This window comes from Ambystoma mexicanum, chromosome 1q (assembly GCF_040938575.1).
Source record: "Ambystoma mexicanum isolate Mex_15411 chromosome 1q, UKY_AmexF1_1, whole genome shotgun sequence".
NCBI classification, from domain to species: domain Eukaryota; kingdom Metazoa; phylum Chordata; class Amphibia; order Caudata; family Ambystomatidae; genus Ambystoma; species Ambystoma mexicanum.
Genome location: NC_090922.1, coordinates 1019598454 through 1019622545, shown reverse-complemented (window position 1 = coordinate 1019622545; position 24092 = coordinate 1019598454). Strand labels below are relative to the sequence as shown.

The following is a 24092-nucleotide window of genomic DNA, read 5'->3' as shown; positions in this document are numbered from 1 at the left end:
AGGACGGGGAAGGCGACCTGTGACGGTGCTTCCTGGAGTGCCTCGACGAGGCAGAGGAATGGTGGGACCGACTTCCAGACCGAGAACCCCTGGACTCACAACGACGATGCAGAGAGTCGCCCCTCGAATCGTCCGTCGAAAGACCAGTGGAACGCGACTTCCGGGGCTTGGCCACCTTACCGACCGACAGCTTCTTTTTACGCTCCCGCAAGGTCTTCAATGTGAGCGATTGGCAGTCGACACAGTCGTCTGTATCATGGTCCTCGCCGAGGCACCAGAGGCAAGTGTTGTGCGTATCCGTTTGCGACATCTTCACACACCCGACACTTCTTAAACCCGGACTGCGGGGTGGAAGAAGCCGAAGACATCATGCTTACAAGTAGCAACGAAGAAACAGGTTCGAAGAACTGAAAGAACAGGATTCAGTAGAATCGAAGCGCCGAGATCTCCAAAGCGAACACGTTCGCAGAAAAAACGGAACTGAGGCTACAGGCGTTGTGCATCCTACTTATAACATCCAGTGACGTCGGCTCGACGGAGGCCCTCGAGGACGGCGTATCGAAGCTGGATGCATATACTGAAAGATTTTCCGAAGCAGCACAGACCCAATCCCCTTGAATTCGATATTTAAAGACTTTCCTTAACTTGCTTAACACCCGCACGCTTGATGATACATTGAGAGTGTGCAAACAAACTCAGAATCTTAATATTGCTCACTTTGTAGTAACGTATCTTCATCGAACTTGGCTTAGAAGAAATGACTTGTCAAAATTTGGTAGCATAAACATGTCTTTATAATGACAAGAAAAATAGTGAGACTAAAATAACTAAAAAATTTCAATTTTATTTCTTTTGGGCGTCCCACCAAACTCTGTTTTCCCTGCTTTTCTACCCTCGCCCAAGCCACCCCACCCTTTTTAATCCCTTTCCCCACACCCCCACATATACTTTTATTAAAAAAAAGAAAATCGACATTTTTGTCGTGATTTATGTTTCACTGAATGTGTCACTATTTTAATTTCATTATAAACACTGTATGCCAGCATAGACTTGGTATCAACAAATAACAATGAGATGCATTTTATCGATCTGCTTTTTGTTGAATAATAATGGTCATTGCAGTATTTACTGTTTTTTAATGGATTTTATTTATGTACTTTATGACCTATGTTGAATAAAGTATATGACTGACTGATAGTTATCTGCGGGCAAGTCTAATTAGCCAAATCTTTCCTTTAAACTTAACTTTTTACAAGCCGACTTTCCCAAATAATAGCAATTGTAGCTATTTTATTGTAGTCTCCATTTTGCATCGGCCGATTTTATTAATTGCATGTCCACCAACCATACAATGAGATCCTATTCTGCAAACCTCTTGCTTATTAACTATACACAATTAAAACAATTATTAATTCAGTATGCCTTCCAACGAAATTCGAGTTCAAAGAAATCATGCGAGTAGAGTCATATCACTAACAAATAAGGTTATCTTTTATATTAATATACATATTGCACGTCATATGCATCATTACTACCATATCGAAGTACATACTTTTGAGGTCACAAATGCCCTTAAACTAATACAACATGTAAAAGAAATAATGGACAGACTTGGTTAATTTGGCCACATTTTATTAAATATATATGGGGTGGGGTGTAGGGACTATCCCCCCGGCTTTTATTACCAAGAAACAATCAAATGAATTTGGGCAAATTTGAAAAGGTCAAATATTTTCGACCAAGTAGCCCTTCTTCACTGGCTGCCAGGTCCCTTCAGAGTCGTACAGGGCACAAGGCCCCCTTCCCCATTCTCCCCTGCACTTCTCTTTACTGCACTTGCATGATGCAAAAGTCACAAGGCTTGATAGGATCGTTTTTCTTGCTTATCCTCCCTGTTCCCCCACCCTCTTGTCTTGTTGCGCCTCAAAACACCGTGTATAGGTGCATTATAAATACCCAATAAATAAAATGTTCTTGCCTCAAAGTGGTATACTTTCAATTACAGCTTTAAATCATAGACTATTATCTGCAGTTGCTGTACTTTCCCTTGTCTTAATAGCTGGAAAGGCCAATGATGAATGTTCAAACTTCCACCATCGTAGATCGAGTAGATTTCAGAATGTTTAAACATTTCATAGAAAATGGGGGAATAGTTTTGAGGAAATATGTGCACATTAGAACTGTAAAATCTTCTCAGATGCTGGATAACATAACACATGTTATTGTATTCCGTTAAATTACACTGCAATACAATTTTATAAACAGGACATTGTTAAAAGAAATGTCACGCACTGTTAGGCTATTTTATTTAAATCTTCTGGCTAGTTTGTCTACAATGGCAGACTTTGAAGGATATTCCACTGGAGCTGTGTCTTGGACACAGAAACTGCGCTCATGGAAAAAAATGTGTTCTAAGACGGTGCGTTTCCTTTGACAATACAGTCAAAGAAAGAGCTCTCACAAACTCAAAATCCATTTGTTTGAAGACAGGTTTGGCGACCCAGTCCTTTGGTCTTTTGTGAATGTCCACCCATAACGAAATTGTCCTGAATGAATAGTCGTTCCAACAGGTTGCCTACCAACGTTCTTATTTTGAGTTAATACAGCAAAACGTGAGTCGCCAAACAGTCTATGCTAAAATCCAACCTTTGGGGCCTTTGAGACGCATGTTCGGGAAAACCTCCAAATCCACTGTGGGGCAAAATTCTGGGCAGCCCTTCATATCTTTGGCGAGTCCTTTGTGGAACATGGCTATACCAGGGCTGCATGAGGGGGTGTCCTGTGCATTATTTTCTGCACTGTTCTTTCCTGCACAGACCGAGGATTTGCTCATGCATGATAGTGTGCGTTAATCCACCCCGTAAGCGTTTGTTGCCAGCATGGTGGATAAGAGATGGACAATTTTCAACTATTATGTCAAAAGAACTTTACATTTTTGGAACTCTACCACAGGGAATGAAACCATTTCAGTCGTTTTTTGCACCCCTTTTTTTACCGTGCTGTGTTCATCTTCTTGGCAACAGACTGAAACATTTGAAACGTCAAATTGATGAATTATCTGTGGGAACCTCTTGCTCATGACTTTGGCAATGCCCACATGACTGTATGTGGCTATTACTTGGATTTGCAATCCTCTTGTTCAAGATGTTCAACGGATTTCACAAAATCATGCTTCACCATTGCAACAGAGGATGTACTTTCAGTCATTTATAGCAAAAGAGCTTAACATTTGTTTAGTGTCCAAGTTGGATGCGATAAGTGCAATACTCACCTACCAACCAAAGCCGTTTCCTAGTGAGAGCATTGTCCAGTGCTACCTGCTCTCGATTTCACATCATGAATTGCAGAGAGTAAGTGCGTAAAGAAACTACAGTCCAAAAGAATTGCAAAAGCTTGAGATTTTTGGAATGTGGAGCCATGGAATAACACTGTGCAAGAACATACTTCATTTCCTGTGGGAACAATCCCAGCCACTAGCTGGGCAGACCAAGAAAGGCTCCAGTCTTCCGCCTTACAACTTCACTGAATGTTAAGGTTTGTTCCAACTACATTTCTTTTAAAATGATTCAAAAGATTGCCACAACTGTTAACCCATGTCAATGGTTGCATTTCAGCACCTTAAACATGTCAAGCAGGCAGCAATCAAGTAGAATGTATTTTGGATCCCACAAGAGCAACTTGTTGGTCAACTGTGAGTCTTCATCTTCAAAAGGTGCTGTTTATTTCGTCCACACTGGACATGCTGTACTCCGGGTCTTTGTTAGCAGTTAATACAGTGGTTGCATAGGTGATTACATTGCAGCCACTTGGTTTATCCTAATCAGTGAAACAGGGAAATTGACCTCAAAATGGTGCAGCAAAAATTTCAATAATGTTATTTGCATGACTTGATTCACACTGAACGTCGTCCCTCCTCCGTTGATAGTGGCAGGTGAGGAGGACATAGTGTGGAGTAGCAATGATACTCCATTACTTTCCAGGGCTCTGTGGTGGTGTTAAACTCAAATTCCAGGCACTGTACATTTGCATCCACCTTGACATTAAGTCGTTGTTCAAATATCTGCAATAATAGTTCTTACCAAGTCACCTTGTTTGCGGCATGGTTTCAATTTTCCTGTTCCTCCTTTTCCAATGCACCTATTTCACAGGACAAATTTCTTTCAGATGGGGGGTAGGTGCCAACTGTAAACATCCTAAAGATAGCAATGTAAAGTCTTGATTTCTTACAAATCTAATCCATTATAGAAAAGGGGACAGTGAACTACAATTGTATATTTTCATGAAATATATATCTATCGCCGTCCTATAGTTAAGGTGAGTCGGACTCCCATAGGAACCCCTCAAAATTGTATTAACAATATTTGATTTGAGTAACGGATTTGACTGAAATTTCTAATGCTATTTGGGACTCGCAACCCCCCCCCCCCAGACTGCAAAGTTTTGTAAAGATACATTAAAAAATAAAGTTAAGATTATTTTTTTCTGCAAAAGTACAGCCTACTTCCCATTCATTTTCCCATGGACAAACTGTAAATTTCTGCCAAAGCGCACAGCCCAAACCGCTGGATGGATTTGGACCAGGTCCGAAACAACTTGGGCATGAAGCATTGACTCACGATTCATGCATGGTTTGGGGTTATTCCATGCAGTAGTTATTTAAATATTTGATGGGGAAGGGTGTGCCGCCTTGTCAAAAATGGTTTGTTATATCTCTCATGGTGCATTGCAGGATCATGGTTATCAGAAATGAAACAGCCGCCATCTTGTTTTTTCCTCAATGCGAGAGAGAACTGTGGTTATATCCGAGGATATGGGAAAATGAAACGCAGGAAAATAGCTGTTTGCAGGTCAAAAAACATGCAACTGCCATCTGGCTAGAGTTGGTGGGTGGCTAGAGAATACCAAGTGAAATTTAGGGGTTGAAGGAGGTCTAGGGACAGAGTATGTAACACAAAGCTTTCTGTAATCTTGGCTATAGTTGCAAATAGCCGACATCTCAACGCAAACTGCATCACAGAAACAGCGTGTATAATTGCCCAATTTCTAAAATGTGTATGTTTTGATAATACAGTATGGGTTCTTAACATCGACGAAATAACACTTATGGCATTTAGGTACATGGTACATTCATACAGTATATTTATGAAAAGATAATATCGGAATGCAAGAATCTACTATTGACTTTAAGTGGTGTCATTTAGGAAAATGCAACTTTATACTTTTATTGTGCACTGATGGGTTTAAAAAGTTGTATATGGACAAGCATGAGACGTGTAGATGGTGGGCCATTTTTGACAGATACTTTTTGTGATTAATTGTGGATCGTTGGCACATAATGTAAAAAAAAAAAAACTATCTCACTGGAGGAAAAGCAAAGGGATATCAAATAACTTTGTTATGGTTGTGCTTTCTAATGGTACAGGTCCATGTATACGTGTTCACATTAGAAAGAAAATGTATAGGGGAGTACCAAGCATCAAACCAGTAAGCTGTTCGTACTAGCAACACTGAATATACAGAGTCCCGTTACTTCGGACTGGAGAACACGGCTAGTTCTCACAAACTTGAGCCTGCCCATATAATAGAACACCAACACCATACAAGAAGATACAGGAAATGTGTTTTTCATCACAAGATGAAGCCTAAAGGATACCCCTGAGGACTGCAATACTTTGAATTTGAGCAGTACCTAGGCAACACTTAGCGAAACTGAGACGGTCTGGCCTGACACTTTTAAAAACCTGTATTAAGAACAAGAGTTTATGAAGGATGATTATCTTGGACTAATCCTCTTCAAAAACAATTAAGGACTCTACGTTGCTACAACAGCCTGAACAAGCTCTGATTCTTTTGAAGCTTCAGCCCTGACTTAAGCAGAGGACGTGTTTAGTCTCAGCTTCCACACACAACCCCCTGAAGAAGTTCCTAAATTAATCCCAAGGACAACAGGAACGAAACATGTATGACTAATGTAGATACTAACATTAAGTACCTCAATAAGGATTCAATACCTACCAAGGTGTATTTTAGGTACTCGGTAACCATAGCACCCTTTCGAGACATCTAAATAAAGATAGGTCTCTGTTAAATTTTGTGTGGCCTTTTTCTTTTCTTTTGTTTAGTATAACAAGTCAAAGGTTGTCTGTTCTTACAAGTTCCAATGCCTAAATTGTAATTGTGTACTTGTTAATCTAGAACTTGCTTCTACTTGTAAGACAGTTAAAGCTATACTAAGTATTTTGTACTTTATTAACACCTTTCGGTGACTTGCACACAGCACTTTACTCACAACATTGATCTTTTTGTCCACTTTATTGTTTATATTTTATACATATGTTTTTAACTTTATATGTTCTTTATTAAAATTGTTTTTAATATAATTAACAATGAAGTTAGGTTGCATTCTCCATGAACGTCTAAACATTATTGTATCCATTCATGTTGTAGCAAGATATTTCATGTTCAACCAGTTAAATTGAATGCCTAAACTCATATAAGGTATAGGAGCTTTATGTTCTGTTGTTCTCAAATAGGATACGTCAGGTTTGCTCCCCATTGCTCCCCATCTACCTTCAGTATACCTGATTCTCTCCCCTCCCCCCAAGTCTATAGAGTACCAAGCATCACCAGGATTATTACAGAATTGTTTTATTTTTTTTTTTAAACCATGTGTTCACAGGAGAATGACAGTGCGCGGCGGCAGGCGGGTATCGTTGGAAAAGGGAGATTCTCCCCTTAACAACGATACCCATTGTGTGGCATTGCTGCCCGTGGATTGGGCGCAGGGCGTACGATCCGCGGGCAACAATGTCACCGGATCAAATGGAGATCCGTTTGTGATGCGGGGGGAGGGGAGGGCTGCTTACTAGGTAAACGGCCCCCTTTCCCTGTGGCCCCAAAGCATGGGGCCACAGCGCCAGAGACCCCTTGGGGCAGATGATCACTGCCCCCAGGGGTGAAAATAAAAAATTTGAGGGATGGGGAGGTGGGAGGGGGTTTGGGGCCCTGGGGCCCACTGGGCCACCAGGAAAAGAGGAAAAAGTGGTGTCCCTGGAAAGGGGGCGTTCTCCCCTTTCCAAGGACATCACTTATATGAAGCATTGCTGGTCAGGGATCAGCGCGGAGCGCTGATCCGTGACCAGCAACCACTGGACCACCAGGGAAACGTTTGTGACGTGAGGGGGAAGGGGGCTGCTTCAAGTAAGCAGCCCTCCCCCCCCCTGTGGCCCCAAAGCATGGGTCCACAGCGCTGGAGACCCCTGGGGGCAGATGATCACTGCCCCCAGAGGGGTAAAAAATGGAGGGAGGTGGGAGGGGGTTTGGGGCCCTGGGGCCACTAGGCCACCAGGGATAGAGGAAAAAGTGGTGTCCCTGGAAAGGGGAGGTTCTCCCCTTTCCAAGGACACCACATATGAGGCATTGCTGGTCACGGATCAGCGCAGAGCGCTGATCCGTGACTAGCAACCCACTGGACCACCATGGATCCGTTTGTGACTTGGGGGGGAGGGGGGCTGCTTCAAGTAAGCAGCTCTGCCCCCCCTCGGCCCCCAAAGCATGGGGGCACATATGTGCACAACCCTGGGGGCAGATGGCTGATCATCTGCCCCCAGGGAAGGGGACAAAAAAAAAAAACAGAAACGTGATGGAAGGGGGGAGGGGGTTTGGGGGCCCTAGCCACCAGGGATTTTTTCGGAAATGGTGTCAAGGACACCCTGTGTGACAGCATTGCTGCCCGCGGATCGGGCGCAGGGCGCGCGATGGGCATGCAGCAATGCACACTACACTCAGGGATGTCTTTCAACGGGGGGTGGGGGCTGCTTACAATAAGCAGCCCTCGCCCCCCCCCCCCCGACTCCTAAAGCATGGGGGCACATGTGTACAACCCTGGGGGCAGATGGCTGATCATCTGCCCCCAGGGAAGGGGGCAAAAAAATAATAAAAAAATGGGGAAAAAAAACGTGATGGGAAGGTGCGGGGAAGGGGTTTGGGGGCCCTAACCAGCAGGGATTTTTTCGGAAATGGTGTCCTTGGAAAGGGGAGATTCTCCCCTTTCCAAGGACACCCTTTGTGGCAGCATTGCTGCCCGCGGATCGGGCGCAGGGCGCACGGGCAGCAATGCACACTAGACACAGGGATGTCTTTGAACGGGGGGTGGGGGCTGCTTACAATAAGCAGCCCTCGCCCCCCCTGACCCCTAAAGCATGGGGGCACATGTGTACAACCCTGGGGGCAGATGGCTGATCATCTGCCCCCAGGGAAGGGGGCAAAAAAATAATAATATAAAATGGAGAGAAAAAACGTGTGGGGGGGGGTTTGGGGGCCACTAGCTACCAGGGATATATTTTACAGAAAAGGAGGGTGGCCCTCTCCCCCCCAGCCCAAATGGAGGGCCCCACCTCATGCATCCCTCCCTGGCGTCAGATAGGGGGGACCCCACCTCATGCATCTCTCCCTGGGGTCAGATGCCCCTTCCAAGGAGCAGATATCTGCCCCCGGGGAGGGTTGCATGAGGTGGAGCCCTCCATTTGGGGTGGGGGGGAACCTACGATTTTGTATTTTCTTTGTTTACCCAACTTGGCTTGGCGTAGATGGCCACATTAGGGTGCCCAAACCCTACTGCCCCATGCATTTCCCACCATTTTTGGGGGCCCTCTCCCCCCCCACCTCAAATGGAGGGGGGGTGTACCTCACGCAGCCTTTTGTAGGAGGCCCAGGGAGGCCTGCATGAGTGGCCCCTGCCACCCATTTGAGTGGGGAGGGGAGAGGGCCCCCAAAAATGGTGGTACAGGCCCCCAGTGGGTGGGGCAGTAAGGTTTGGGCACCACGGGGCCAGATTGGCACACCAATGTGCCCCTCTGCACCAAGGAAAGTTTCGTAAACAAAGAAAAAAAAGGAAAATGGTGGAACGCTTTTTAGGGGGGCTGTGGGGCACCCCAAAGGGTCTGGGAAGTTTCTAATGGGATGGGGCATTGATCCACTCCCTCCCCCAGCCGCAATGAAGTGGGTGCCATGTCATGCAGCCCTCCCCGGGACCAGATATCTGCTCGTAGGAACGGACGCCTGAGCCCAGGGAGGAGTGCAGGACAGCCCCCCCCCCATTATCTGCCCCTGGGGAGGGCTACATGAGATGGGCCGCCCCTCCAATTTGGCCATGTATGGGTTCCCACGGGTGTCCTCTTTTGGAAAATGCATGGGGTTTCCTGTTTTCCTTGCTGGCTTCGACACCCTAGGCCCAAATCTGTAGGCTGCCCACATGAAGAAAATGGGCAGTGGCGAAAGGCTTGGGGTTACCAGCGGGTTACCCTTTTCCTTTTGCTCCCCCGGTAGGTGCACCCACACATGTGAGGTACCTTTTTCGTCGGGACACCTGTGGGAACGCGAGAAGGTATGACATCTGTTGTTGGCGATGTGTTTCGGTGAGTGGACACATGGAAATGTGTCCACCTGTGGCAATGCGGGACGGTAGGCCATGTGTTGTTGGGGGCGTGTTTCGATGGGTGAGCAGAGCGAAATTTGCAGAAAATGCTTTTTTTTCCCACATTTCAGAATTTGTGGGGGTGTCTGAGTAATAAATTCTGGGGTGATGTGCGCAACTCATACCTCTCTGGATTCCCACGGGTGTCCTCTTTTCGGAAATGCATGGGGTTCCCTGTTTTCCTTGGAGGCTTGGACAGCCGAGGCCCATATCTGTATGTTGTGCCGGTCAGCAGAGCGTCTCAAATTCCGGTCTGAAAACAGACTTGGGGTTACTTGTGTTTTAGGCTTTCCCCTTGGTGGCCAGGTAGGTGCACCCACACATGTGAGGTAGCGTTTTCATCGGGACACCTGTGGGAACGCAGGACGGTAGGCCATGTGTTGTGTTTGTGTGGTTTTCATAACGTTTTGACCCATTTGCTGGTGCCCTTTGTCACACAACCCTTTAATTTCCCAAATGTGCCCTACATTTAGTCGCTGCTTTAGGCACCATAATCTTTTGTAACCTGCACAAGTCACCTAGCCTTGAAAAGGTCTGCCTGTGCTCTTTCAAAAAAATGTATGCTTGCCGTTCCTCACCACATTGGTTTTCCCGATTTGCACATGCTAAGTGCGTCTGTTCAGACCGTGAGCGTAAAACTCCTGTGTACCATGGCTCAGTGTTTGGCTTGTGGTATTGCTTGTTTTGTAAAACACTACAAATAATGTGTGCTTTCCTAACTGCAAGAGTCAGGGGAATGTAGCGGAGCATTGCTTTTCCCAAAATTCATAGAAGCCATTGCCGTACCAAGCCAACCATGTCCAACACATACCTTTTTTTTTGGTCATTTTCCCGCTTTTCCCCCAATCTATGGCATTTTCCCCTACCTAGCGTTTGCCTGACCTACGCAAATCACCCCTTCCTAAACTCTGAATTTTGTCTACTTTTCAGAAATATATGCCATTCCGTCCTCCAATTCGGCTTTCCTACCCTTTTCTCCCATTCCGTCCATGCATGTCCAATTGGAAAAAAATAGCCAAAATCGCCTACCTCTCACAAAACGGTTGATAACCACATCAAAATAATTTTTTTCCGTTTCCACTCAACCTGTTCTTGAAGGCCAGGAAATTGGGGAACTCAGCACAGCAAACCATTTGTTCCTAGCTCTTACAAGGAAAAAACCACAGGCTTCTTTGTACATCATTTTATTGGCATTTTTTGAAAAAAACCAAAGTTTTCGCCCTTTTTGCTTCTTTTCTCTCACCCCCCTACAGCAACCTAGGACTCCTGGGTGGCGTTACGACTGCCTACATGTGGGAAAAAAAGGAGCCAAATATGGCCGACATATCTCATGTAACAAAAAAGTTAGAAGCCATTGAAGGGCCACATACCGAAATCACCAAAAAAGGCCCTGGCACTGGGGAGAAATACACATGGCACTTAAAGGGTTAAGCGCGTTATAAATAACCTATCATATATCTTATATTCCTGGAGACCTGGTGTAGTGGGGGTAGCCGCCAGCCGCCAGATGCACCTTGATAGAGGTGTGCGCCAGTCCCGCCTTGGCCAAGGACAACAAGTATGTAAGAATCTGCGGGGACGTGACCCTCAGAGGGGTGATCTTATGCGACCAGCAAAACGTAGCAAAACGGTCCCACTTGTCACCGTAGCACTTGGAAAGGACCTCCCTGCAGTCCGCCGGCAACTCGTATCTTCCAAACTCTAGGGCTGCAGGAGTCAAGTCCTCAAGTTCAGTGAACCGTATTGTGCCTCCTTCTCTGGTGAGCAGATCCATGACCACTGGCAGCTTGACCGGTGGCGATGCCGACAGGCTGAGAAGGTCCACGTACCAATTCTGCCTTGGCCACGCCGGGAAGACTAGTATCATTAGTATCATCCTGCATCAGCACTGTGCAAGTTGACTGATGACTCGCAGCAGGAGAAACAACAGAGGGAACACGTAAAAAAAAAAAACAGGCCTTCCCACGGGAAGGAGAAACCCCCCACCCCAAAGTTCCTCGGCTGGTGCAACCTGCTGGAAAATCTCTGGCATTTGGAGTTCGCCGCTCGCTGTCGCAAACAGATCGATCTGGGGCCTGCCCCACTTGATGAAGATGCAGTCCACCTGGTCCTGCCGAAGTTCCCACACGTGGCAGGAGCACAACTCCCTGCTGAGGGAGTCGTTAATGGTGTTCTTGACTCCAGCCAAGTGAAAGGGGATGAGGAATATCTCTTGTCCCACGGCCCAGTGCCAAAAGCTCTGCTCCTCTTGGAGAGCGCTGGGGATTGAGTGGCCCCCTGCGTCCTGATGCATAACATTGTGGTGATGTTATCCGTGAAGATCCTCACCACCTTGCCCTTCGGGGACAGAAGGAATGACTTGAGTGCCCAGAACACTGAACGCAGCTCCAGGATATTGATGTGGAGATCCTTCTCCTCTGGCAGCCACAGGCCTCTGGCGTGCAGACATCCAGTGTGGGCTCCCTAGCCCTCCAGGGAAGCGTCCATCGTGATCATCTCCTGTATGGGGGGAGGGGGGGTTTGAAACCCTGTGCCTCTGGCGATGTGGAGTGTACGCCCCACCACCTTACTGCCTGACGGAACTCCTCATCGAGAGGGAACTTGTCTGCGAAGCTTCGGGACACTTGTATCGAGCGAGCATCCAGGAACTCCTGAAGAGGTCGAATCCGCAACCTGCAGAGCCGGAAAAGGTAGACGCAAGACATCATGCCAATCAGCGACTTGATGGTCTGCACCGTGGCGGTCTTCAGTGACAACAGCCATTGCACTTTCCACAGCATGGCTGCTACCCTCTCAGAAGGTGACGCTAAGCAGGCAACCGTTTTGAGCCTGGCTCCTAGGAACAGTGCGCTCTGCGATAGTGTCAAGCAGAACTTCGGATAATTGATGGAGAACCCCAGATCCATTAGCAGCCGGACGGTCTTCTCTGTGTGTTCGACAGCTACCTCTCTTGACTTGGCACGGATGAGCCAGTCGTCGAGGTACGGGTACATGTGTATTCCTCGTAGATGTAGATGGGCCGGGAATGACGCAAGACACTTCGTAAACACCCTGGGGGCTGACTTCAGGCTGAATGTGAGGTCATTAAACTGGTAGTGCCATCTCTGCACTACGAAGCCAAGGGACTTTTGGTGCTTCGTGTGAACGGGGACGTGGAAGTAGGTGTCCTCCAGGTCCAGCGAGGTCAAGAGGTCTCCTTCCTCCAGTTGGCCGAGCACGTACTACAACGGGACAATCCTGAATTTTTGGGACTTGAGGTACTTGTTGAGACACCGCAGGTCGATAGTGGGTCCCCTGCCCCCGGTCTTCTTTTTGACTAAGATGTTTCTGGAGTAGACTCTGGAGCCCTGGAGTCGTCTTGGAACTAGCTCCAACATCCCTTATTTTAGCATGGCCCATACCTCCTGCAGGAGCTGAGGGATGTGCTGCTACTGTCGGGTCACCGGAGGGATCCGCAGACACTTTTGCTGCCACTCCAGGGTATGTCCATGGGCGAGAGCGACCAGCACCCATCCGTCGGTGGAGATCTTTTCCCACTCGCTGACAAATCCAGTCAGCCGGCCTCCCACTGGGGTGCATGGGTGGGGGCCCGATGTCCTGGCTGGTTCAGTCCTGTTTCAGAACCTGCGTTGCGCCTTGGGGGAAACAACCACCTCTACCGAAAGCCTGGGAATGGCCTCGGTAGGCCTCCTGGGCCATGGACCGGGTGGGCTGATGGTATGACGAGGAGCCTCTACCAAAACCTTTCATCGATCTGGCCGACTTTCTGGCACAGGCAGGAAAGGAAGAGTGGTGCCGTTAGAGCACCCAGGGCATGAGCAGCATCCGTATCCATCTTGATGCCCTGCAAGAACTCAACGACGGCCTTGCCGAAGAGGTTATCCCCGAAGGGCATGTCACATCTGGACCTCCTGGAGGAAATTGGTGGCCTTCAGCTAGCCTCAATGACTGAGGCAGACAGTTCCCCATCTGCCTGAAACCTGTGTCAGCCATGTCCAGGGCCACTGTGATGCCAGGGACCAATGCCACTACATCTTCCTGGAGGAATGAGATCACCTCCACCCGCTTGTCGTCTGGTAGGAACTCCAGTATTGGGGCCAGCTTGTACCACAGTTCTCGGTCGTACCTGGCCAGGATCGCCAATGCATTGGCTGCCTCGATGGTCGACGCCGGCGTAAATGTCCTTCCTTCCCATTGCGTCCAACTTCTTCCCTTCGCTATCTGGAGGGACGGAGGACGAGGATGAGGGGTTCAACAACCTCTCCTAGCAGCCGCCGATACCACCCAGTCCGGCGACTGTTGCGACCGTAGGCACTTCGGTGCAGACTCCGGCAACCAGTACTTTTCTCCAGCCTATCCTGCTTGGCCGGGGCTGAGCAAGGATTCAACAGGAGGGCTAAGCCTTCCTCCCAAACGTTGTCCAGGAGGGGCACTCCCATGATGGTCTTTCTCTTGGCCTCACGCCTCTGGTATAATAATAATCAAGCTTTTATATAGGGCAAACTCGGCCAGAGGCATCATAGCGCTGGATAACCGTTGATATCATCCCACTGCGTGTTACTCAATTTATCGACCTTGGAAGGATGAAAGGCTAGGTTGGCCCTGCCATGAATCGAACCTGCATCAGCAAGCTACACACAGATGTCAGTAGCGAGCGTGCAGCTCACTGTACTATCTTACTGGCTGATCCGGAAAAGCTAGGAAGCTTTGGCGACCATGGCATCAAACTACCCCACCTCATACGGTGGGCATGCCCTCGGTTGCAGCAATCCGCCCGCCGTGACGTACATAAGACTGCAGAAGATATCAGCATGAAAGCATGAAAGACATATTTAGTAATCCTTTTAAAAAACACAAATGAGGTCAACTAGAACAGAGAACAGCTTTGGCTCCAAAAGGCCTCAGTTGATATCAACGGAGAGCCGAGTCTCATACTTCTGTGCTGCGAGTTCCACATAACTGCCTGCTTCCATTCATAATTCTTTAAGCGAGAATTAGCCACAAGTCACTTCAGGCAAGCAGATAGGCTTAAAGGCCCAGCCACCTCTCAGTAAGGCAGCAATGGTGCCAACATGGAGAGCAGGTATACCATGCAGTGGCACGAATCCCTGTCAGTCGGCTCTTCGGGTGCCAGAAAAATGTGAGCAACGTGCACCGTCACTACATGCTTCCTTATATAGCATGGTAAGGGAACCTTTGTAAATGGCCATTTCAACTGGGGTGCCTGCCTCCACGCCGCCAGGCCCTTTGCCTACCATAGGGAAGGCAGCAACGCTCACTATAGAGAGCAGAAACCTATGGATCAACAGCAACAGACTTTTGTTAACATTTCAGTAAACAGTACTACAGGTTTTTGGTTCCCTCTACCCAAACTCACGTATTTACTGACACATTTTTAAAAAGTGTTTCTTTACTGAAATATTTTCTACGGTTTGAGTCACCTTTTTAATGCATATTCTATGAATTTGATTATGGTTTCATGTTCACAACTTAAATAATGCAAATAGATAAAACTTATTTTCACATTATATCAGTTTCTTTTGGGGAAAAAAGAAAATTGTGACCTGAGGCAAGGATTTTGTACAATTAAAGGGGAGGGATGGCTCTAAAGGGTGCAGGAGTTTGATAAGAGGGACCCAATCCCCATCAAACACCAGGCCTCCATGAATCCTTCCTCAGGAACAGAGACAATACAAAAATCAGGCGCCCAGGATTTTTTCTCCGCAATCTTTAATAGTTGAAGTTACAAGATATATTCTGGAAAAGCACTCAGCACATTTTGCATACAACCTGCTTAGATAGGCCATTTGGATTATGCAACTTCCTTATGCAAATGACTACTTTGGTTAGAATATGCTCTGGGTAGGCCCTTTTAGATAGAGAAAAAAACTCACTTCACTCTGAGTGGCTGACATATCGGGTGCCCACATTAGCATAGTTGGCATACACTATTTTCTCTGACTCACAAAGCTGATGAGCTTATTTTTAGACTTGGCTGGACAAATTATGACAGTTTCAACTCCTGATAAAAAACCCTTCATTACACCAATGTCTACTCCTTATCTGATTTTCGAGGTCCTGCCAAGTTAGTTTGTGTCTTATACTGTGGAAAAATAGATATGCTCTAGTATATGGTGCCAATTAATACAGCTAATCTCTCAAAATAGCCTGCATAAAGCAAATCGTGCCCCTCTCATTATGAATTGTGTCTGCTTTTCCTGCCAAGTTCCATTTTTGCCCAACAAAACTAATTATCTCACTACAAGATGCTGCCAAAGGCGCTCTAATGTATCAGCCTCTGTTTGTCTACATAAGTCATAGTTTTTCCCAACTGGCTTTAGAAGTGGACATCATTTTGTACTCGAGTCATCCATTTTGAAATATATTTTTGTCTGTCATTGTATCAATTATTCAGAGCGCTATTTATTTCAACATTTCTCACTTTGTATCCCTTAGTCACGATATATCTTTATACACTCATGGTATGTTTGTGTGTGATATTTAAAGCACCCTTCACTTCCTGGGTCATTCAAACCCAAATACGCACAGCACCATGTGCACTTTTTACCCTAAATAAAAGCACTATAATCCTGCTTTCTGCAATAATAGAACCATTTGATCTGTCTATCATGTTATCTATACTCAGTTGAAGAGACAGGGGTCGGCGCCTCCTATACAAATTCACTATAAAATAAGTCTGTGGAAAAGCAGAGAAACACTGTCTCAGTTGAAAGGTCCACATTGTATCTTGGGAGGCACAGATGATGCTTCAGGATGCAGTCTGTTGAAAATGTCCATTGGTGCATCAGGGACAGAGGCCACCTGCAGTTGGTTGGCACCATTATAGGTATAGATAAGGTATTGTGTCCAAAGTCAAAAGTAATGATTTGCAGCGAAGTTAGGGCTGGTATCATTATTGGACCAGACTAACATTCAAACATTACAATTAATAAATATTGACAGCTAACCGGAACACACAACAGAAAACTGTTAATAAAATAAAACCTCTGCTATCCAAACAAATCTGAGTGGAAAAATATGGGCAGAGAGAGTCGTTTAAAAAAGGCACCATGTTTTCTGCCTGCACAGTCCTTGATTAAATCAGCCTGGAGCATGAAATACATGGTAGTCCAAAGCATCCTTTATGGATGCCCTGAATCATACTATATGGCTCTCAGGAGTCTACTGTGAGTGAGTGGAGCAGGGGTGGGGGCTTGAGGAGTGCTTACAGCTGGGTGTGGCAGGAGATCACTGACAAATGCCCCAAATTCAGATTTTACAGTGACTCTGGGTGATGGTGTTAACAGCTTTATTCTGTACATTATGCACTAACACTTAGCTAGGTATGGATGGATAGAGGAGGGGAAAAGCAGTCGACAGGAGAAAATTCAGGTCAACAGCTATTTTGAAGAAGGTGTTTCTGTGGGGCAGCATGGCTTTAGCGAGAAGCTTAGATTGGATATAGTACATATTAATAAGCCTCATGCATTCTTGAACATGAAGATCTAATGAGGAAAAAAAGAACAGCAAAGTCTCTACTGCAGAATCACCCCATGACACATGATCCCCTCCCATCCCACTGTCCTGAACTGTACCTTGCACAGTGAATACACAATGAGCAAACTACGGCATGTCCTCTTTTTTTAGGGGCTTGTTGGGAGAGGACTATGAAACATATATAAGGAGGGGTTCCACAACAAGCTACCTATCAATGTAACACTAAAAGTTGGAGACTTAGCCACGCCCTGGGTGGGTTTTAAACAGTCATCTTTTTCAGCATATATAAAAATATGGAGTGGTCGGAATTACAAAAAATATATCAGATTTTATTACATAACATATCATAAATGTTTTGACCCGTTGGTCACATTTGCAAATCACAACAACATAAAAACACAATTTATCACAAAACAAAAGCTGGTGATATGACAGTAATTTCCTTTTTACTGAAATAGTTTCACAAAAATGTCTACACTAAAGCTAAGGTGCTGTTAGTATCCTATGGTTGACTTTAAACAATACAATTCATGTTTAATTTTGAAAAGGTCCCCATAATTATTGTGTCAACAGAAGTTTGTCTGTTTCCAGCCTTATTCTTGAACACACGTTTAGACTGACAGTTATTCGAAAAACGTTTAGTCATCTGTGTAAGGCTTTCTTCAGGACACAAAAGCCCAAGAGTGATAAGGTATAGGATGTTGTATTGGAAGTCCTATTGCATTTTGTCCCAGCATATCTACAATAAACCAAAATAATATATTTAGGCGACCAGACAACTATTTATCTCTTTCGTTTCATCACCCAGTGGGTGAGGCAGTTCTACCAACCTATAAACAAATCGCTCATCATTTTTTATTTAATCCATAAATAATTTTGAGGCCAGATTAGTTACCTCTGTGATTCTGCTACGCGGTTGAATAACTTTGTGCAGTCATTTACATTATAACATATTGGCCCAACATCACAGGACCATCGTCATTTATTATTTCCAAAGAGGAAAGGGGGAATGGAAAGGAGGGTTGGGGGGCAGAGGGAAGGGGGGGAGGAATGAGGGGAGAAAGTATGCGAGTTACCAGTGATTTAATCACTAACTGTGTACAAGGTGACTAAACAAAGGGAGAAGGGCAAAGGTGCGTACCTTCAAATATTTCTGCTGTTAAAAGCCAGTTCTGCAGCCAAACACAGAGGGTACGAACAGCGCTGTGTCTTCTAAGGGTAGATGCAACACCAAAATGAGCATGCGTCATACTTCTCAATCCTTAGGTGTATCTAATATGAACACCATTTAGTGTGTAATTAGATGAGAGCCTACCTGATTGCATAGGTCGGTGGTCTCTAAAACTGTGTGGCATACATCAATAATTTTCTTATTTTGCCGTGAATCCTAGATTCGTCATTAGCGGTGCGCCCGAACCGCGTAGAGCTAGACAGGGTGCAGGCGGACAGAAAAAAAAAAGAAATCACGGTTGTTTTTCTGAGTGCGTGTATAAGGTCAGTTACCTGACACAAGTTTGAATTAAAGTGAAACTTACTAGTACAGGAAGTTGCGTTTCCTCAAAGCGCTGGATAGGATCGCGATGCATGAATGCTGGTTTGGTCCTGCAGTAGCCACAGGATCATGTGGCGTGACTAAGAAAACGGCTGTGTAATGACGTGTTAGTTAAAAACAACTGGTGCGTTACAGTTTTTTACGGGCCGCGTTGTACGATCATACTGGCGCGGCCATATTGGAGCCATGTTTGGGAGGCCATTTGTCTAATGTTTAGGCAGTGTAAATCGTAACAAAGCTAGGACAGGAGTATCATGTCTAGTATTTGTTCTGGCAGGGAGATGCGGGCTTGATATCTATAAAACGACTGGTGTCCACACTTAAGTATCCACTTCGAAGATGTGCAATATGTAGGAATGGTGGATTAATGTCTACCCCCGAACACGGACAGGTAGGCTATTCCAGTTCCGTCAACTCAATGAAAACTCCTTAGTTGAAGATAATTATTTTCACAAGAACAAATTCCACTCAATGTATAGATTTAATCCATACTTTACAGAATCTAAGTTATAAATCAATTTTTGCTCCAACCTGCGGAGTCTCAGGTCCATGTCACCACCACGTGGGTGTATCGTTTGCAGAACACACCAAAACATATCATCATGGGAATGCTTCATTTTTTTGTAGTGTTCCACAAGGGGTTTATCTGCAGTGCCATTTTTTATGCAGGAACGGTGTGCCCCAATTCGGATCCGAATTGCTCTTTTGGTCTTGCCAATGTACAGGAGCCCACAGGGGCACCTAATGCCATAAATAGCCCACTTGGTGGCACAGTTAGTGAAAGATTTGAACTGCCAGTTCTTTCCTTTTAGGTCAATGGATTTTAGATTTTTAGTAAAATTACACATTGAATATTTGCCACATTTAAAATGCCTTATGACGGGTGGAAGATGCCATAGTGTGGGTTTTTTGGAATCATTAGATTTTTGTTGGGGATAAGTGTGAACCAGTTCATCACTGAGATTTTGCAGGCATTTAAATGCAAAACGCAGGAGGGACCTTAAAATCCTCTGTATTGATCATCTTCCAATTTTTTAGTATTTATTTTCTTAAATCATTACTTAGAGGAGTGAAAGATGACACACATGTGATTTTGTCCAACATGGTTTTCGTTTGTTTGACGAGGCATTCAGTCCTAGGGACATTAGCCGCCCTTTTGTAGGATCTTCTTATGATAAGGGAGGGGTAGCCTCTTGCCTTTAAATCCTCTTTTAGTGCCTCACTGTATTGTCCCGGCCTTCAAATATTCAATCATGAGATGCCCGTGAGACTGGGTTCAAATGAGTTTTTTTGTCTTTTGTGTGAAAAGGTCAAGATCGTTTATATTGGCCGGTGGAGAAGGAACAGGTCCAGCGACAGGGGTACCCAAAATTGAGGGCATGTCCAGGCTTGTTATAGGTGTCTTCTGTAAATGACACAATATTTACACTTTCCATATTTACTTATTTGGAAAAATGCTCAACCAACCATACGGTTGTTCCCCTTTGGAAGTAATAAATGACGATGGTCCCGTGATGTTGGGCCAATATGTTATAATGTAAATGACTACATGAAGTGATTCAACCACATTGTAGAATCACTGGGGTAACTAATCTGGCCTCAAAATTATTTATGGATTAAATAAAAAATAAAAAATTATGAGCACTGAGATGGTTTATAGGTTGGTAGAACTGCCTCACCCACTGGTTGATGAAACGAAAGAGCTAAATAGAGTTGTCTGGTCGGCTAAATATATATGTTTTTGGTTTATTGTAGATACGCTGGGAGAAAATGCAATAGGACTTCCAATACAACATCCTATAGCTTTACACTCTTGGGCTTTTGTGTCCTGAAGAAAGCCTTACACAGATGACTAAACATTTTTCGAATAACTGTCGTCTAGACGTGTGTTCAAGAATAACGCTGGAAACAGACAAACTTCTGTACCTTGCACATACAGCAGGACTTTTGGACAAGAATGTAAATATACATTGTGAAAACAGCAGAGAGTAAATAAAATAAATAAATCTAGGTTTACAAAAGTGAACATTTGTGGGTTTGTGGATTGGCAAAGCGTTCTTCCTTATACAATTCCACACCGTTTCACCAATCTGTACCATTCTGCATAGATTACCTGTTAGTATGACGCAGACATTACTGGCTGCATGACATGTGGACACCCCACCCCTTCCCCCAAAATCAGCGAAACATCAATGCAGTCGTAGGACCATTCTCGACATGAGGAACCAAAAAACAAATTTCAAGACCGTAGGATACACAGTTTCTGAATATTTGCACTGCAATAAACTGCACCACGCCAGGATGAGGCAACAGGTTTGGAGAGAGCACAGTGGATCCCAGTATGCAGCAGCACACAAACTCCCGCCCCCCCCCCCCCCGTCTGCTCCGGGGTATGTCAGCCAGCCACACGCTCCCATTCTCAGTGCAGTTCTCAATGCAGTTTACTTCAGAGAACAAAGCACATCAAACGATGAGGAAATCGGAACAGCGACTTGCCCTTCCCCGCTATGTGATTCACTGATTTTCAACAATTAATGAGTGGTATGTATGTCTACAGGACACCGTTCAGAGAACGGGTACTTTCTGCTAGTATTAAATAAGAAACAAATACTGAATGCATTCACTGGCGAAGCATGCTTTTTCCTCACACACCAAAAATATCAGATTAGTTAAAAAACACATCCAAAAGTAGGAGCTAAATTCAAACGACGAATGATACATACATAATGCAGGAGTTACATTTACTGCTTACTGAATACCTTCAAAATAACATTAGTAGAGTGGCTCAAAGGATGGTGCCCGAGTTTGTTTTCACAATGCTTCAACCCTGGTCGCCCAATCAATTCCGGGTAGACCACTAGGCAATGAACTGCAAGTTGACCATTATTCGAAAACCCAAAGAATCTGAACACATATTTGTCGCATTCTCCTCTTCTTTGCAGTGTGTTTGTAGCCAGGAACAGCGTATGCAGGTGACAAGCAACTTAAAAGGCTGGTTCCACTGTGTATTCAAGACAAATTGGTGCCAAAATAGTTGCAAACTGTGTCAATGAGGCAGCCAATTCAACAATAAAAAAAGAAATGTAGCTACGTGTATACATGTCAATCTACAATACAATCATCAGAGTTTCATCAGTATGGAAATGCAGACTCTCCTGTCCAACTTCCTCTTGTTTCCGTGTGCCATTGCATAGTCCAGCGCTGCTAGCCTCACATTGCCTCTAACTTGGTTATTAGGGTCTTCATCTTGGCTCCATCACATACAGGTTTTGTCTCCTGTCTAGATTGACCATTGTCTACACAAATATAGGTCAGGCATGCATTTTAGGGACAATTATAAGGAAGCGTTCTTATACTGCAAACTCCCCTGTTGGTGCTTGTTGAATTCAGTGAAGTGTGGTAGCTGTTCAAAACTACAAAAGCATTACAAAGAAATTTCGCACCAAGCACAATCAATGCAAATAGCAGGATGGCTCTGTGGGTTAACGTGGCATCTATAGGTCTATGCGAACCTGGGGATCACAGTGGGATCCTAGCATGCCGGTGCTAAGATCCACAAGTAAGAAGCAAAACAGCAATATAACATTTTCCTTAAACAACTTTCAAAAAAGAGCAAACTAAATCATATCAATGAAATTTACTACATAGTTGCATACTACATAGTTGCTTAAAATATAAAAAATAAAAAAATATATATATCACACTGTACAGATTACTCAACAAAATGTAACATTTAAATGGCCTTTCTACTAGCGCAGTTTATAAGCATTGACGTTTACATTCAGATAAAAGTACCATACCTTCTATGGAAGAATGTTGAATTCTCTCTTCTCTTTGTAAATCCAATTGGTAAGAATGACAAGTCTATATTTCTTTTTCTTGCTTGCTTTTTCATAATGTTGAGCTTTAACAAAATAAATATGTAAGCTTTAATTTCTAAGTTTGAAAAGAGACATGAATTTGATCTGAAGGAGGAAATTAAGGTTAGAAAACGAGTGACAATTTACAACAATGACTAATCATCTTTGCAATTGCCTATTGAAATACTGTCAGTCCCAGCTCCCTTCCTTGCCAATTGGCATGCATTATAAAAGGTGAGAAGGCGTGTGAAAATTCACTTGGTTTATTCAGAGAAAGGAAAAGAGTTCATCATTATGAAGCCCGCCCTCCAGGACATCCTTTCCTGACGCTCTAAACAGCAACTGTCCTTCTCTTGCAAAGCTAAACATTTTCTAAACAGAGCCATTCAAGAATGGCGGTAGCTACTCAACTATATTCCACATGGCCTTATGCATTTCCTTCAGTTATTCTCAAGCTCACAAACATTTACACCAAACCAAGTACAACCCATATAACACCTTCTCCCCTCATTTATCCCAAAAGGCAAGATTCACAATTTTACATCAGAAAGTCGTTACACACCATTTACCTTACTCGCTTTCCTGCTCACCCCGTTCCATACCCTCCCAGCCACTAATACAACAGCATCGTTCAGCACCCTTCAGACTACTCTGACTGCTCAGGGATCAGTATATTTGCTCTGCCCATTAGGTTCACATCCTGGTCTCTATCTGCACTTCATCTTGGTCTGCTATCAGAGCTTCCTTTACTCTATTTAATCTGTGAAATATCATTTTTATTTTAGATGCATTATTGTCCACATCCTCTTTAAGCTTCGTCCATCCCACTCCACGAAGCATGCCCTAGCCAGCCAAGGACGGTTTGCAGAAGTGCAGGGTTTCCTTCATCACAACACTTCCAAAGGCAGTAACTCAGTGGTAAGAGTGTGGAGCCAGCCTGTATGCATACATCCTCTTCACCACATTCCTTCCCCTGCTTTATAGACCTGCTAATCTCTTGCATTAAGGTGTGGTTAAAGCGTTCCACCACACCCTTAGTCTCAGGGTGATAGAGTGCCGTCTTGATTGATTGATTGATTGATATTTTATTTCTATCGCGCTCGTACACAAGTGTTTCAGAGCGCGACAAGGGAGGGGTACAGGGGAGAACAAAACAGCGATCTTACTAGACCCAGTGACATTGAGAACGTGCAAGTGCATGGGAGAGGGGGAGGGGAAAAGTGCATGGAAGGGGGGGTTGAAAGTGCGAAGCAGAGGAGAAACAGATAAATAATAAATAAATAATAAAGGCAACAAACAGTGGTAATGCAGCCAGCAATTTGCAAGTGCTAGGTTTAAGGCAGCAGACAGGGTAGGTCTGATAAGTGCAGGAAGAAAAAGGGGGGGCTGTATGGGTACAGATACAGACTCCAGTGCAAGGGGTGGCTCGGTGGCAGTGCGGGAGGGTGGCAGGATGAGCAGGTACATGGGCCCAAAAGACAGAGGGTGGCCAGGTGCACGGTGCCAAGAGAGAACAGATCAGCAGGGGAGAGGGGGGGCAAAGGCAGAAGAAAAGAGGAAGGTCTTGAGGTGCTTCTGGAACCGGAGATGGTTCTCCACAAATTTTAGAGTGGCAGGGAGGCTGTTCCAGAGGGAGGCCCCAGCCGAAGACAGATCTAACCCCAGCTAATTTCTTAGAAAAACGACTGACCCTGAGTGAGTTGGAGGT

The 24092-nt window shown here is 45.0% G+C and overlaps 1 protein-coding gene across 3 annotated transcripts in view; it reads right to left on the bottom strand.

The window, feature by feature from the left end:
• Positions 1-24092, bottom strand: part of ZNHIT6 (zinc finger HIT-type containing 6) — a 480560-nt gene that overhangs the window by 288600 nt on the left and 167868 nt on the right. For all 3 annotated transcript variants that reach the window (XM_069641693.1, XM_069641691.1, XM_069641690.1), the window contains exon 5: positions 22325-22428. In XM_069641693.1, the coding sequence (XP_069497794.1) occupies positions 22325-22428 (104 nt within the window). The remainder of the gene's footprint in view (positions 1-22324; positions 22429-24092) is intronic.